The sequence below is a fragment of the Oncorhynchus tshawytscha genome, linkage group LG07 (genome assembly GCF_018296145.1).
Source record: "Oncorhynchus tshawytscha isolate Ot180627B linkage group LG07, Otsh_v2.0, whole genome shotgun sequence".
NCBI lineage: Eukaryota > Metazoa > Chordata > Actinopteri > Salmoniformes > Salmonidae > Oncorhynchus > Oncorhynchus tshawytscha.
Window position 1 is genome coordinate 5856212 of NC_056435.1, and position 17489 is coordinate 5873700.

General features: G+C 43.2%; 1 protein-coding gene across 4 annotated transcripts in view; it reads left to right on the forward strand.

Moving 5' to 3' along the window:
• Positions 1-465: 465 nt before the first annotated feature.
• Positions 466-17489, forward strand: part of LOC112255144 (rho GTPase-activating protein 6) — an 81267-nt gene continuing 64243 nt past the window's right edge. For 3 of the 4 annotated variants that reach the window (XR_006083683.1, XR_006083684.1, XM_042323978.1), the window contains exon 1: positions 479-1479. Coding sequence is in view for 2 of the 4 variants with exons in the window: in XM_042323978.1 (XP_042179912.1) it covers positions 967-1479 (513 nt within the window). In the remaining 2 variants the exon portion in view is untranslated. Of the gene's footprint in view, positions 1480-17489 lie in introns of all 4 variants that reach the window. The other variant, XM_042323979.1, reaches the window with a different exon arrangement.

The following is a 17489-nucleotide window of genomic DNA, read 5'->3' on the forward strand; positions in this document are numbered from 1 at the left end:
TTGAGAGAGAGTGAAAGCTGGGAGAATTATAAAAAGAGGAAGCCATGCCCCTATAACCCTGAGCTTCTCAAAAGACACCTACGAAATGTCCATTTACAATGTTAACACTGGTAGAGTTGAGTTGGAAGGAAGGAGCCAAGTCTGAGCTCCTTCTGGCCAAACGTGCTGCATAGCAGCTAACCCATATATAGCAACATTGTGCCTGACAGTCTCTCACAACTTCTGAGAAACTTGTGGTGCGAAAATGCAGAGAGCAAGATAATCAGACCATGATATTTATTTTGAGGGTAAGACACACGCGCCATGTGTCCCAATGTAATGTACAAATGTGAATTATAGTAAAATAGACTAGATTATAGGATTAATCCTCATTTATGGATTATGGTTTTAGGTCGATGATTAATCTTTATGCCATGTCCTCAATCGGCCAGCTTTAGTTGTGCTTTATTTCAACAAAGTGAAAGTTAGGCTATGCAGCTATACATCACACAGGCCCAACCTATGTAGGCTATACAATTAATTTATGATACAAACTTGAAAGATGCAGGTAAAGACCCGGGGAAAACACTTGTATGCACTGGTTTTGATCATTGGAGCAACACGAGTGCGCAGTCTTAACAGCCACAGGAGCGCATTGGACGGATTAGAGGAGCGGCGGCGAGGGTAATCAGCTGCGAAACTTCTCTCATCCTGCCGTCCGCTCTGACTACAGTTTGGGAACGAGCTGAGCTGCATGCATAATAACACGGCACAGAGAATTGGATTCATTTGCGCGCTCTCTGTCTCTCGCTTTATCTGAACCCAGGCATTCTAACGATGACAGCATAAAAACACGTGGACCAAGGGTTCACTGTAGGAGTATATTGATGGGACCTATCTCGTGGTTTGGTTCTTTATGGCGCTTAAACTAAACTTCTGAGAAAAGGTTGTTTGTTTTTCAAACGCTGCTGCAGAGGGGAGATAGAGATGTCATCTGGTCAAGGACTACTGAACGTCTTCTCCTGCTCCACTCCAGCCTCCAAAGCCATCTCCAAAAGGAAGTTGCGACAAACTCGGAGCCTGGACCCTGATATTATAAGGAAATGTGGCACAGAGACAGATGGAACCCATGGGGACCGCTTGGGGTCACCTGGTTTGCGCGTTGAGGAGGCAGGTGCGTTTTCATCCTCGCCAAACTCCCCTGAGCACCCGGTTGCGTTGAAATCAGATGCCCGGTCCAGAAATCTTAGGGTGAAACAACCCCTTTCGTCTTTATCTGGTCCTTCCTTGGACCTCTCCCCGACATCAAACTTTCCCTTTAACTATGACGTGACTGTGAGGGGCACAAAGCGGAATACCGCGTGGGATTTACCGTTTCTGGTGAGGAGCCCCAGCGTCACTCCAACTGGGAGCACGAACACATTATTCTCACCGCGGAGATGGCTTCAGAAGAAGCAGCAACAGTCCAGTTCTCACGCCTATATCGTTTGGCAGTCGGAGGTAAATATGAAGATGCGTGCACTCCACGCAGTAAAAAATAAGCCTTCATGGTATTCAAGAGGAATGACATATTGACAACATACGTTTGTCTTTGAGGATTTACAGTGCCCTCAGAAAGTACTTACACCCCTCGACTTTTTCCCCATTTAGTTGTGTTACAGCCTGAATTTAACGTTGATTACATTTAGATTTTGTGTCACTGACCTACACACAATACCGCGAATTAAGTTTTTATAAAAGTTTACAAATTTAAAAAAATGAAAAGCTGAAATGTCTTGAGGCAATACGTATTCAATACCGTTGTTATTAAGGCAAGGTACATGCATACGCACACATTGTGATATTGTTGTATAGTGGTATTGAACATTTTGTGTTGTGGATATGTGGTGGTGTAGGAATGTTATATGATGTACTGTTTTATCTTTAGCTCATTCAGTACAAACATAGTTCACTGTTTTATATTTTGTTTTATATAAAATCTGGGTGCTTGGTGTGTTTGGACCCCAGAAAGAGTAGTGGTGTAATAAATACAAAATAAAATACAGAATAAAAATATTCCAAAACATGTATCCTGATTGCAGTAAGGCACTAAAATAAAACTGCGATGGTGATGTCCACATCATGTTATGTATATGCTTCTCATCGGCAAGGACTAGGGAGTTTTTTTTAGGATAAAAAGAAACGGAATAGACACTGGGAGACAAATTTGTTTTAGGTCAATAACCTAAAACACAAGGCCAAACAGACACTGGAGTTGCTTACCAAGACGACCTAGACTTACCCAGAAAAACTCACAGCTGTAATTGCTGCCAAAGGTGATTCTATCATGTATTGACTCAGGGGTGTGAATAATTATGTAAATGAGATATTTCTGTTTTTAATTTTCAATAAATGTGCAAAAATGTCTAAAGACATCTTTTCACTTTGTCATGATGGGTTATTGTGTTCAGATGTGTAAAAAAAAAGAAGAAGATTTAATCCGTTTTGAATTCAGGCTGTACCACAACAGAATGTGTAACAACTTATGCAACAACAACCTAAAGGGTATGAAGACTTTCTGAAGGCGCTGTACAACGTTCCGGAGTAGGCCCGAAGGTGACACGTGTTTATATTTCCATTTCTTGTCTTTTGACAATTAGAGATGATTTGTTTCATATTTTCATAGTTGATAGGAGAGAGTGCCTGCATGTAACAGCATCTGCAGAGTGGCTGCAGCAGTCAGACCCATAATGAAATCCTTACAAAAACATACTTGGGATTTATTTTTAGCTGTGGCTTTAATGGCTGCATATTTGGCAGCTGTCCACATGCTCCAGTCTAGTTGAAAGGTGTAATGATGCCTCCCCCCTCCATCTCTAGTGGACTCCCTTGCTATCTGGGGTCCTTAGGACACTCATACCTGAAGTTTACATTTAAAATGGTTAAGTTAAGGGCTAAAGTTAGGGTTAGGTAAGGGAGGCTGCTTTAGGGAGGATGGCTCATAATAATGGCTGGAAAGGAGCTAATGGAATGGCATCAAACACATGGAAACCATGTGCTTGATGTATTTGATACCATTCCACCGATTCCGCTCCAGCCATTAAAATGAGCCCGCCCTCCCCAATTAAGGTTCCACCAACCTCCTGTGGTTACGGTTAAGGTTAGGGTAAAGCAGGGCTCTCCAACCCTCTTCCTGGAGAGCTACCATCCTGTAGGTTTTCACTCCAACCCTAATCTAGCGCACCTGATTCTAATAATTAGCTAGTTGATAACCTGAATCAAGTTAGTTACAACTGGTGTTGGAGCGAAAACCTACAGGACGATAGCTCTCCAGGAACAGGGTTGGAGAGCCCTAGGGTAAATGGAGGGGTTAAGGTTAGGGTTAGGGTTAGGGTTGGGACGTCCCGAGGATCCCGTGTAGCGCTAAACCTGGAATTACGTTCATGTAGCGATGCTTTGGCAGCACGTGACAACGCGTTTTGATGGCACTGAGTTGGTTCTCACCAGTGTGAACTGAATTGTCACTGGGTCAAAGACAGACACATGAAAAAAATGAGCTGTCTCACGATTTGTGGACCCTTCCCCATTATGTTGTTGTTCCCCAAAACAGGGCAATGAATGTGACATAGACCTATGATTCAGGAAACTCAGTCAGTGTGAATGGTGGGAATTTCCTACAAGCCTGAATGTGATTGAATATAATATAATTGAATTACATTTATATTTAAATCCATTAAACAGAGGCAACAGAAATTATTTCCTTTTTTTGCTGACAGTCAAACTATGGTGACTTTGATGCTCTAGGATGCAGGATTAGACGCAGTATCTTTCCTGTGACTGGTATTATCCCTTCGAGCTACAGTACACTACACAAGTAAGTAAGTGGACACCTGCCCGTCGAACATCTTATTCCAAGTCATGGGCATTAATATGGAGTTGGTCCCCGCTTTGCTGCTATAACAGTATCCACTCGTCTGGGAACGGCTTTCCACTATATGTTGGAACATTGCTGCGGGTACCTGCTTCTATTCAGCCATAAGAGCATTAGTGAGGTCGGGAACTGATGTTGGGCGATGAGGCCTGGCTCGCAGTCGGCATTCCAATTAATCCAAAAGGTGTTCGATGGAGTTGAGGTCAGGGCTCTTTACAGGCCAGTCAAGTTCTTTCACACCAATCTCGACATAGTATTTCTGTATGGATTTCGCTTTGTGCACGGGGAATTTTCATGCTGGATCAGGAAAAGACCTTCCCCAAACCGTTGCCACAAAGTTGGAAGCACAGAATCATCTACAATGTCATTGTATGCTGTAGGTTTAATATTTCCCTTCACTGGAACTAAGGGGCCTTTCCCGAACCATGAAAAACAACCCCAGACCTTTATTCTTCCTCAAACAAACTTTACAGTTGACACAATGCAATCGGGCAGGTGTCGTTCTTCTGGCATCCGCCAAACCCAGATTTGTCCGTTGGACTGCCCAATGGACTGCCCAATGGTGAAGCGTGATTCATCACTCCAGAGAACGTGTTTCCATTGCTCCAGAGTTCAATGGCGGCAATCTTTACACCACTCCAGCCAATGCTTGGCATTGCACATGGTGATCTTAGGCTTGTGTGTGGCTGCTCGGCCATGGAAGCCCATTTCATGAAGCTTCCGACGAACAGTTCTTGTGCTGACATTACTTCCAGAGGCAGTTTGGAACTCGGTAGTGAGTGTTGCAACCGAGGACAGACAATTTTTACGCTTTTCAGCACTTGGCGATCCCGTTCTGTGAGCTTGTGTGGCATACCACATCGTGTCTGAGCCGTTGTTGCTCTGAGACGTTTCCAATTCATAATAACGGCACTCTCCAGCTTACAGGCAGCTCAAGCAGGGCATAAATTAGTTGGAAAGGTGGCATGTTATGACGGTGCCACGTTGTTTAAAATACTCAATTCCAAAACCAACATGTCAGGTTTGCTAGCTTTGTCAGGTATATGGCAACGGAAAGGACAGGTAGTTCCTCATTACCAGACGTTCTAAACTAGTTGACATCAACAGCATATGATGTAACACATCAAGTATTTTGGGTCTCTGATTCAGTTATGGTGATGAAAAGTGTGTTTGATCTGCTATCTATTATCTCTAGCAGGCTCCTTTGAAGTCTACAATCAATCGTCTACCTGGGTGTAATTGGGTGTTGCCTCCTTGGGTGTGTAATTTCTCATCCCGAAATCCTCGGACGGTACAACCAATCAATCAATCAAATGTATTTATCAAACCCTTTTTACATCAGCAGATGTCACCAAGTGCTTATACAGAAACCCAGCCTAAAACCCCAAGGGCACCTATTGAGAGTACAGGGAACATTAATTGCAAACCGAAACTGGCAAAGGTGGTTTGGGATTTATGTTTTTTGGATCACTCCCAAGGCCTATCATATTAAACTCTAACAAGGTCGTAACTCTGTTTTTGGATATCCTACCACTGCATACATTATGTATCATTGAGATAAAGCAGGGTTGCTTCTTCTTCTCCACAATATTTAGATAAGATAGTGGTATCCCACTAGTCTATTCCTACAGACGCTGGCAAGCACAACTAGTGGATACATGCTGTAGTGTATTCAGTTTTTTCGAACATGTTTTTGTCATATCATATTTTGTTTTGTAGCTTGCTTATCTTGTCATAAATTGCCATTTGACAGTCTATCTTTGGATTCCCTTAGTGGGTGTTGGGTGTTGATTAGTGGGTGTTGATTCTGTATTGATTCTGTGTCAGATCGGCCTAATGAAATCACAAGATACCGAATTGAACATTTCGACCAACTACTCAGCTAAGAGATTCAGAGTAGAGTAATTATTATTTTCCGATGTGATCCACGAACAGGAAGTGAAACCAGTTTGTTGAGGTTTGTGAGGAACTAGAAGGTTTACATTCAGGACCTATTTTTGGACATCACTTCCATTAATGGTTTAAGAGTGAACGAGTGGAAAGAAGAAAAAGGGGGAAGAGAAGGAGAAAAGCAGTAGCTAGGGTGTCTTAGTTTATCTTATTGAGTCATTCTACTAAAGACACCAGCTTGAAGCTTCAGTCAGGCTATAACAGGAAAAGGCCATTACTGGACATACTGTATGTTTACTGTTTATGTTCCGTTGTTGCTAAGTAGGCCTGAGACTCATCCAGGCATATATGACTTAATTTAATGCACATTCTGTACAGTATAGCATATGAAGAGTTTATTTCCAATATGCTATATCCACCTATTTTTCACATTTGTGTTTTTTCATCAGAAATGATCGCTAATAGGTGCCTTCACGTGTGTGTAAAATATTACTATTCTCAAATTTTAAATTAATAGATTTTAGATGTGTGTAAGAAATAGTCATATTCTTGCCAAAATGCTATATATACATTGTTTAGCTGGAATGGAATGTTCGTATCCTATATATTTGACTGTGATATGTGGTTGTGTCACGCCCTGACCTTAGAGAGCCGTTTTATTTCTCTATTTGGTTAGGTCAGGGTGTGATTTGGGTGTGCATTCTATGTTTTCTATTTCTTTGTTTTTGACCAAGTGTGGTTCAAAATCAGAGGCAGCTGTCTATCGTTGTCTCTGATTGGGAATCATACTTAGGCAGCCTTTTTCCCACCTAATGTTGTGGGTAATTATTTATTTTGTGTGTGTGTGTGTGTGTGTGTGTGTGTGTGTGTGCGTGCGTGTGTGCGTGCGTGCGTGCGTGCGTGCGTGCGTGCGTGCGTGCGTGCGTGCGTGCGTGCGTGCGTGCGTGCGTGCGTGCGTGCGTGCGTGCGTGCGTGCGTGCGCCACGGTTTGTTCACGGTCGGTTTCTGTATAAGCGTTTTTTTTGTGTGAAGGTTTCACTTTATTAAAGATGTGGTGTTACATGCACCCTGTGCCTTTGGCTCATCTATGACAGGGAGTTTGAAGACAGTGAATGTGACAGGTTGTCTCACCCAGCTATCTGAAGATGAATGCACTTACTGTAAGTCTCTCTGGATAAGAGCATCTGCTAAATGACTAAAATGCAAATCTCATATTACTGTATTTAATGATATATCAACAAAAAAATATATATATTTTAAATATTGATGTCTTTCTTTTGTCGTGTTTGCTACATTTGTCTGTGTAAAACATAGCAAAATGACTTATTTCTCTGAGTGATGCGTACAGAAAGCATTTTGAAAATAATATGGTTATTTCTCCCTCTGATATGAAACCATGAAGTGATAGATTTTAAGCAAATACTGTCATTGAACAACCCCATGCCATAGGGGGAAAAAAACACACCAATCAAACCAATCAAATGTATTTATATAGCCCTTCGTACATCAGCTGATATCTCAAAGTGCTGTACAGAAACCCAGCCTAAAACCCCAAACAGCAAGCAATGCAGGTGTAGAAGCACGGTGGCTAGGAAAAACTCCCTAGAAAGGCCAAAACCTAGGAAGAAACCTAGAGAGGAACCAGGTTATGTGGGGTGGCCAGTCCTCTTCTGGCTGTGCCGGGTGGAGATTATAACAGAACATGGCCAAGATGTTTAAATGTTCATAAATGACCAGCATGGTCAAATAATAATAATCACAGGCAGAACAGTTGAAACTGGAGCAGCAGCATGGCCAGGTGGACTGGGGACAGCAAGGAGTCATCATGTCAGGTAGTCCTGAGGCATGGTCCTAGGGCTCAGGTCCTCCGAGAGAGAGAGAGAAAGAAAGAAAGAGAGAATTAGAGAGCTTACTTAAATTCACACAGGACACCGGATAGGACAGGAGAAGTACTCCAGATATAACAAACTGACCCTAGCCCCCGACACATAAACTACTGCAGCATAAATACTGGAGGCTGAGACAGGAGGGATCAGGAGACACTGTGGCACCAATCTCTTTTATAATTTCTTAAAACAAGAAAAGCTCATTTACCAACATCTCTGAAAAATTGCTCTATAAGTGTTTTGGAATGAAACTCTTCATATAGTTCTGGTTGGCGCATGTGCATTTCACTGATACGTCCACATCATACTCATTTAGGATAAGTATGTACTCATTTAGTTACTAGACGTTATCTCAAAGAGTTATTCAAACTGGCCCCATGTCATTACCCCTTCGCTCCTTACTTGTGATTTATACTGGCAACTCTTTTAGCTGCAGTTACCTAATGGTTTCTCCCCTCCTATATGTTGACAGGATAACATTATTATAGTATTACTGATATACAGTTGAAGTTGGAAGTTTACATACACTCAATTAGTATTTGGTAGCATTGCCTTTAAATTGTTTAACTTGGGTCAAATGTTTCAGGTAGCCTTCCACTAGCTTCCCACAATAAGTTGGGTGAATTTTGGCCCATTCCTCCTGACAGAGCTGGTGTAACTGAGTCAGGTTTGTAGGCCTCCTTGCTCGCACACACTTCTTCAGTTCTGCCAACAAATCTTCTATAAGATTGAGGTCAGGGCTTTGTGATGGCCACTCCAATACCTTGACTTTGTTGTCCTTAAGCCATTTTGCCAAAACTTTGGAAGTATGCTTGGGGTCATTGTCCATTTGGAAGACCCATTTGCGACCAAGCTTTAACTTCCTGACTGATGTCTTGAGATGTTGTGTCAATATATCCACATAATTTTCCTCCCTCATGATGTCATCTATTCTGTGAATTGCACCAGTCCCTCCTGCAGCAAAGCACCCCCCCCAACATGATGCTTCCCCCCCGTGCTTCACGGTTGGGGTGGTGTTCTCTGGCTTGCAAGCCTCCCCTTTTTTCCTCCAAACATAACAATGGTCATTATGGCCAAACAGTTCTATTTTTGTTTCATCAGACCAGAGGACATTTCTCCAAAAAGTCCGATCTTTGTCCCATGTGCAGTTGCAAACCGTACTCTGGCTATTTTACGACGGTTTTGGAGCAGTGGCTTCTTCCTTGCTGAGCGGCCTTTCAGGTTATGTCGATATAGGACTCATTTTACTGTGGATACACAGTTGAAGTCGGAAGTTTACGTACACTTAGGTTGGAGTCATTAAAACCAGTTTTTCAACCGGTCCATAAATTTCTTGTTAACACACCATATCTACTTTGTGCATGACACAAGTAATTTTTCCAACAATTGTTTACAGACAGATTATTTTACTTATAACCTTCACTGTATCACAATTCCAGTGGGTCAGAAGTTTACATACACTAAGTTGACTGTGGCTTTAAACAGCCTGGAAAATTCCAGAAAATGATGTTATGGCTTTAGAAGCTTCTGCTAATTGACATAATTTGAGTCAATTGGAGGTGTACCTGTGGATGTATTTCAAGGCCTACCTTCAAACTCAGTGCCTCTTTGCTTGACATCACGGGGAAATCAGCAAAGACCTCAGAAAAGAAATGTGGACCTCTACAAGGCTGGTTCATCCTTGGGAGCAATTTCCAAATGCCTGAAGGTACCACGTTCATCTGTACAAACAATAGCAAGTATAAACACCATGGGACCACGCAGCCGTCGTACCGTTCAGGAGGGAGACACGTTCTGTCTCCTAGAGATGAACATACTTTGGTGCGAAAAGTGCAAATCAATCCCAGATAAACAGCAAAGGACTTTGTGAAGATGCTGGAGGAAACAGGTACAAAAGTATCTACATCCATAGTAAAACGAGTCCTATATCGATAACCTGAAAGGCCGCTCAGCAAAGAAGAAGCCACTGTTCCAAAACCGCCAATAAAAAGCTAGACTACGGTTTGCAACTGCACATGGGGTCAAAGATCGTACTTTTTGGAGAAATGTCCACTGGTCCGGTGAAACAAAATAGAACTGTTTGGCCATAATGCCTTGAGGGCAGAAACAAATGTGAATGGTTTATTTAGGCGAGAAATGTGACGGGTTAAGTTTAGACATGTAATTCCAAATGTTTCACGTTAGGGTTAGCGATGAGGTTAAGTTTGTGCAATCACTGTTAGTGTAAGATTGAATAAGGAAAACTCCTCTGAGCTACAGGTTGGTTGATGCTCAGTGCTGCTATGGACAGTTTCCACTGTATAATGCACGTGTTCTAGTCTAGCTGGCATAGACAGAGACAGCCACATGGAGAGACATTCTCAAGTCAAGTGACCTAGAGAAGACCTCCTGTCAAAACAATCAAGACCATGTGTTCAAAGACCATTGATAACTTCCCGTACCTGTTCAAAGACTGCAGACTGCAGGTCTAACTGGATGCATGTGTTCAAAGAAGGTTCGGTAGATATTACTGTTCTGGACGTGTTCTGAGCGTGTCTCCTCAGCATAGTCATCGTGAGGTCTGTCTTCAGGCTACAGTGCTGTTTAGGCAAGTCCAGTTGATTGATCACACATTGTGATGGATCACACTGGGATCTTTTAGGAAAGGGTTTTGATTTCAACTCGATCTTGCCTAAAAGCTACCCCACCTTACACTCTGCACATACGCACGCACGCCCGCCCGTACAAATATTTCTTTAAAGAGGGGGGTGACGACCTTGACAGAGACATCTCCGGAATGTTTTTCAGTGTGTGTAGTAGCGTCTGGATTGGTTCAACCTGCCATCCCTTTTGCCCACTTCGCTTTTTCACGTAGTGCTGAATCGCAGCTCTGTCTTAGCTCGAAAATAAGTCTCGGTGAATGTCATCTGACAATTATTGTTCCCTGGCCGGACTTCAATCAAATGATGAAGCTAATTGCAGAAAGAAGACAGTGCGTCTGCATGCCACACCGGCAGAAATAACTGGTTTGCATTTTTTCCCCCTCGCATCCTTCCCCTTGGGGAAATCAACCGGGGACTTGCGTCTGCGAATCCTCTGCCGCTAGAGTTCTCATCTAATTTCACTCAGAATGTAATTTGTTGTGGTAGTTGTTACTATCGACCGACACCATGCTATCTGGGTCAGATTGTTTTTTAGAGTTGTTGCTTGCATTTTATATCTCTATTATTTATCCGTCAATTACAGACGCTCTCTGACTGAAAAAGTGGACCCTAAGACAAACAAAATCCTAGAAGTGAAGATAGCATGTTATTGGATTTGTGTATGAAGGGGACTATTTGTTGGTTTATCAGGAGACACATTGACACACCCTTCCTACAACAACTAGCCTGGTCCCAGATCTCTGACTCTTATCCTATGACAAGACAGCACAAACAGATCATGCGTCAGGCTATACAACTAGTGCTAGCCCACCATCACCACTAAGGCTACATACCTTTGGCTTCTGCATTATCTCAAGATGGCTCCCTCAGGTGATCCACAGAGTGAAGTGCTCCTGCTGTCTCTGTGAGGGATACAGTGGAATGTTTATGCAGTAGAATATCAATCTATGATGATGTTCTACAGCTTGGAGAAATGAAAATAACCAACCGTCTGTTCTCCCTGCCAGGAGAGGAAAACATTCAAAACCGTGGGTTTGTTCAAACACAGGGGTTGGATGCCACAAAGGGTTGCATGACATACGATCTGGCTGAGGGTGATCATTCAGTTAGTTTGTAATATTGAATGTTGGATTTTAGTACGATTTTCGGGGTTTTAAAACTTTTTTGGGGTGCTATATTTCACAACTGTAGTGTGAAATATATACTGTTTATTAGCAGTCATTTCACTAAACAAATGGAATTTTGGGGCATGGTTTAGGTTTATTATTTGTCTACATGGAAAGTGTTCTCTCCTTTGAGAAAAAGGGGTATCTACTGAAATAGAACCACATGTAAAGTAAACATGATTTTCCATTGCCAAATCTCAGTGCCTGTTGCCAATTAAGTCTCTCCTACAAGGGCTCACACGTTAATGTGGTCAGTCATGGGAATAGCATGTATATGATTTAAGCCATTTCAAACCCTCACACTGCTCCAATATAAGTCTTTGTACTGGGTATTGGGTTCATGAATTCAATTTATTTATTCATTTAGTTGAATATGAACTGTGGTAATCTGTTATACAAAGGCTAAATCTTCACATGGAGAAATTCACAAGCGATGTATTTCAAACAGACCTGGGCTTTCAGCCCATGTGAAATGGAATAGTGGCTGTGCAAGAGGCCCTCCGTTCCCCTCAAGTCAATATCACTGATTACCATGTTTGTGGCTGTTCAGCAGAACACGCATATAGACTACCTACACACTTGCTCAAGATCACAAAGCTTGGAGAGTTGGACTCAGGTATTTTGCTCTACGGTTATTATCATCTTGCATGTCACCTGAAGACTAGTTTAGAGGTGCTGCTGTTTCTCCGTTCCTCTGTTCATCTGTAATAGAGGGCCGTACGGGCCGGCCCTTCTGCCAGCAGGACCTGTAGACTTCATCAGGCCGAGGAAGTCGAGAAGTTTTCATTTCCTGTCACTATTAGAGAATGAGCCTGAAGGAAGGAAGTGTTTTATAGGCCAGGTCTTACTTCAGTCGGTCAGGAGGGTTTAATAAGATACATTCTATTTGACACACAAGTTGTGTGTCCGGCTGCAGTATGTTTCCATTTCACAATAGGCTACTGCTGTTTGAGATTCACATATTCTTTCAAAATGACCTTTTACATGTGAATTTATTTGCGATGTGAATTCTATCTTATTTGGAGAGAGAAGCACTGAAAACAAGTGTCATTAACAAATTATTATAACTATAAGTCTTCATTTACCTTGTGCTTTAATTTCCATCTAGGATTTGTCTGTGTCAAAACTCTCTAACATCGGTACAGTTCTGCTCAAGTGAGATAAGATCGGCATAAGCAGAAATGATTTGTGCATGTTTTTCGAGAACATGAAGTTTGGCATCTAGTTTCCATTCGCATGCCGTTCCTACTGAGATTCAGTATCACTATGAGGGAGAAGAAATAAATCACTTTTAGGATGGGAGTACCACTCCCACATCCAAGAATTTCATATTTTGTACTTAACTTTTTGAGATACAATAATTCCTAATACAGTCATTCCTAAAAAAGGAGAAAGAAAAATCGTTCTTGGGTGCTGTAGGTTATGCGTCCGAATCATTCCGTTTTTTTCTGTAGACATTTATAGTAGATGAGGGAAAGAAACTCTTCCATGGCTGCTTCCTAGACCCATGGCTGCTTTCCAGCAATACTCATCCTTGGCTGCTTCCTAACTTCAGCCTCACTCGTCCACGGCTGTTTCCTGGACCCATGGCTGCTTTCCAGCAACACTCATCCTTGGCTGCTTCCTAGCTTCAGCCACACTCGTCCACGGCTGTTTTCTGCCTTCAGCCTCATTCGTCCACGGCTGCTTCCTAGCTTCAGCCTCATTCGTCCACGGCTGCTTCCTAGCTTCAGCCTCACTCGTCCACGGCTGTTTTCTGCCTTCAGCCTCACTCGTCCACGGCTGCTTCCTAGCTTCAGCCTCACTCGTCCACGGCTGCTTCCTAGCTTCAGCCTCACTCGTCTACGGCTGTTTTCTGCCTTCAGCCACACTCGTCCACGGCTGTTTTCTGCCTTCAGCCACACTCGTCCACGGCTGTTTTCTGCCTTCAGCCACACTCGTCCACGGCTGTTTTCTGTCTTCAGCCTCATTCGTCCACGGCTGCTTCCTAGCTTCAGCCTCACTCGTCCACGTCTGCTTCCTAGCTTCAGCCTCACTCGTCCACGTCTGTTTTCTGCCTTCAGCCTCACTCGTCCACGGCTGCTTCCTAGCTTCAGCCTCACTCGTCCACGGCTGTTTCCTGGACCCATGGCTGCTTTCCAGCAACACTCATCCTTGGCTGCTTCCTAGCTTCAGCCACACTCATCCACGGCTGTTTTCTGCCTTCAGCCTCATTCGTCCACTGCTGCTTCCTAGCTTCAGCCTCACTCGTCCACGGCTTCTTCCTAGCTTCAGCCTCAGAGAAGGGTGGAAGAGTTGTTTGGAATTCCAGTCCATTGATGCATGGGACCCTGATGAAAAAGGGTGACTGCCCACAATTCCCAATCCTCTCCTCTGGCTTCACACTCAGCTAAATTCCAGCTATTTCTGCTCATTTTTTTCACCCTGCTTTCCCAGGCCTGTTGTTACCTAGAATAACCAAGGCACTGGTGTCAGAAACACACAGTAGTCTGAATGGCATACGGACATTTATGCTGTAGAACTACTAGGTCCCCTCTATTCAGTTATGTCTATAGTAGCCTATGGATTGTTTTGAATTTACCATTTGATTGATGTTGTGATTGATGTAGATGGGAGGATACAGTTGCTTCAGTTGAATCCTATGCCGATATAGGATCCTGCTGATATTTAATCAAGTCCACAGAATGAGCTTATGGAATAAGTGACACAGTTATGCCTAGCAACATTGTCATGTCGCAGAGTCCATATTCAGGTGTTTTGAATCAATTCGTAGCTAAACAAACTCTACAGACAGCCTGTGATGTGGTTCAGTGTGACTCATCCAAGTGAACATAAAATCTAATGTACTGTTCTAGACAGCTCTCTGATTGACTCGGGTCAAAAGAGGGGTAAGTCAGTGTGAGGAGGCCCACGTGAAGAACCCAATTGACCCAGCATCGTCCGGGTTTTGGCCCGGTGTAGGCCATCATTGTAAAAAATAATTTGTTCTTAACTGACTTGCCTAGTTAAATAAAGGTTCAGTATGCATACTACCTTTACCATATTGAAACTGCTGATATTAGCCCACTACCACTTTCATGCTGCTACTTCTACTTGTACCACCAGCACTAGCAATTGATACTGTTCCCACTACTTTTACTTATGTTGTCATTGGATGCACATGTATCTGTAATAACAGCAGGCACACAGACCTTACCCCTGGAGTGTCTCTATCTTTCTCTCTCTCTCTCTCTTCTCCGCTCCCTCTCTCCATTCTGCCTGTTCAGTGCTGTGACCTGACCTCTGGTTTCCGTGGCAGCCAACTGGGCTAGGCCCTCCTCCTCCTCCGTATCGTAGTGTTCTTCACTGCACTTAATCACATGGACGAAGCTCACAAACAATCCTTAGTTGTGGGTTGAGAAATATCAGAGTCCGCCTTACTCATCAACCATGTGCCAGTTTTGTCAAAAATCAAATATTCCGGCTAACTGACAACCTCTACACAATTAAATGCGCCCCACTGCTACCAGTACAATCCAAAACAAGCTAACTGCAACCCCTGTATGACAACATATAGCTAGACCCCAGCAATCATTGCGCCCATATATCCTACCTGAACAGATCACAGTGTCTAACTAACTTGTCGTTCTTGGAGGCCTATCCATCCTAAATGATGATGGGAGACTCTGTGAACTTGTTTGTCAGACAGGCAGAGCCCAGCAGCAGAAGAATCTCCACATTTAATCACAGGGATGTTGCAGAGCTAGTGAACTAACAAGACATTACTCAGCTAGGCTACAGTGTAGCTAACTCTATCGCTCCTGAGAGAGGACCTTAGCAGTGTGTTCCCCCTTCACTCCCATTGGCCGGCAGAGCTCAGAGGAGACAGGTTTATCTGCTGTTGTACAGTCTTGGTCTTGGAAATAATTAAGCAATAAGGCACAAGGGGGCATGGTATATGGCCAATATACCATGGCTAAGTGCTGTTCTTATGCACGACGAATAGTGCCAGGATACAGCCTTTAGCTGTGGTATGTTGGCCATATACCACAAACTCCTGAGGTGCCTTATTGTTATTATAAATTGGTTACCAATGTAATTAGAGCAGTACAAATACATGTTTTGTCATACCCGTGGTATACGGTCTGATATACCATGGCTGTCAGCCAATCAGCATTTAGGGCTCGAACCACCCAGTTTATAATTTAAAATAACTCGCAAATTTAGTAGGTTTGTCATTAGAGACCATGACAAAGTATTGTAGTAGGTATTGTAGCTATTGTAGCTTGTACGTTTTGTGATTATTACTAAAACACCCAACAGTAGCGGTGTCCAAGCAAGATGGCGTCCAATGTGAAACTGAAATGTGCAAAAGTGTTTGGGATTCTAAAAATAAGAGGCACATATTTGCTTGGGTTTTCTAATTCAGGTCTTTGCCTGACCTGAATGCCTGCCAGCAGAAATAGTAATGGTTGTGTAAATATGGCACCTCAGATGTAGGCCAAACAGACTCTCCAACCAGAAGACCTTTCACCCTGAACTCTGTCAGACAGCAAGGAAGCATAACAAAACACGAAGCAAGAGGCATTTTAGTCCCAGCAGCCATGGCCTCTGCAGCTATTAATAGAAAATAGCTTCAGACTATTTTGTTGCTCTCCGGGCGGCCTACGATTGAGGAACAGGGCGATGGGTTTAGTGTGTGTGTGTGTGTGTGTGTGTGTGTGTGTGTGTGTGTGTCCATGTGAACGTGGTAGTGGAGCAGTTGGTATCAATATACAGTAGGTGTTTCTTTGTAGAGTTTTCTGGCCTAATGTCTCAGGCCAGTACACACTGGAGGCTATGTGAGTAGGACAGGGAAAGAACACCTCGTTATAGTGTGTGTGTGTGTGTGTATGCCCTGAAGCTGATTTGATAATTGATCATGTTCAGATTGAATTTCTAGTGCAATGTGTGTGTGTCTGCAGTGCTAGAACTGTGTAAAAATGTATATGGGAGTTACATTGGCATCTACAGCTACGTGGTAGTTTGATTGTTGCTTAGGTTGGTATGTGAGGTCACACAAAAGTGCATTCGAGGAGACTATCCATCTGCAATAATTGGTTAACATATTCCAGATAAATAGTCTCTTCTCTGTGACAATGCGGACGCAAGGAGTGTCTCATTTGGCAATGTAACCCTTTTACTCCACCTAGTGGTATTCATTTCAATGTGGCTGAGTTGGGAGTTAGACTGGAACGCATCCAGAGTGCAAGAAACAAGATGGAATGTTGAGAAATAGGTGTAGGATGCTGTGTTAACCAGACGGGGGTGGTATTGACTTTCCCCTCCCCTGTTACAGCCTCACTCAAAGCTCGCTGAACAGAATACTGAGTCTACAGCTGCAATGACATTTGGTGCAATCCAGCAGAACACAGTCAGTGTGAATGAGCTGAGCTTCCGGGTGGCCTGTGGTTACAGCTGTGCACAGCTGCCCGCCCCCCCCTCCTCTGGCTAACCTGCCATGAATATCTCTCCCTGCTCAAACTTTGTGGTGGTAGTGACTCATTGGATTGTAACCCCTACACATGATCATGCTGTTACAACATAATATTATTGTTTAAGAGTGTGAATTATGGTAATACTATGGCCAGAGAACAAAGTACTAATGAGTTACTCAGTGGGTATAGACATCATATCCAGGCATGGATCCCTTACACTACTTCTGTGTCCCTCCCCAGAAGCCTGGTGCTGTGACGTTACGTGTGTGTGTGTGTGTGTGTGTGTGTGTGTGTGTGTGTGTGTGTGTGTGTGTGTGTGCGAGTGAGTGAGTGAGAGAGAGAATATGTGTGTATAAATGTGGTGTGTATCCTGGCCTCCAGATGTGAGCGCAGTGTAGGGTAGTGATGGGAAAAGATCGCTACAGTTACATGTCGGGATATTATTTTGATGATATATTGTATCTTTTTGACAATATTACAATATTATTTTTCAGCTAGTTGGCTGCAGCTGCACCAAAACGACAGTATTTTCTCTTCATGGCTTGTTCTTTTTAAATAGG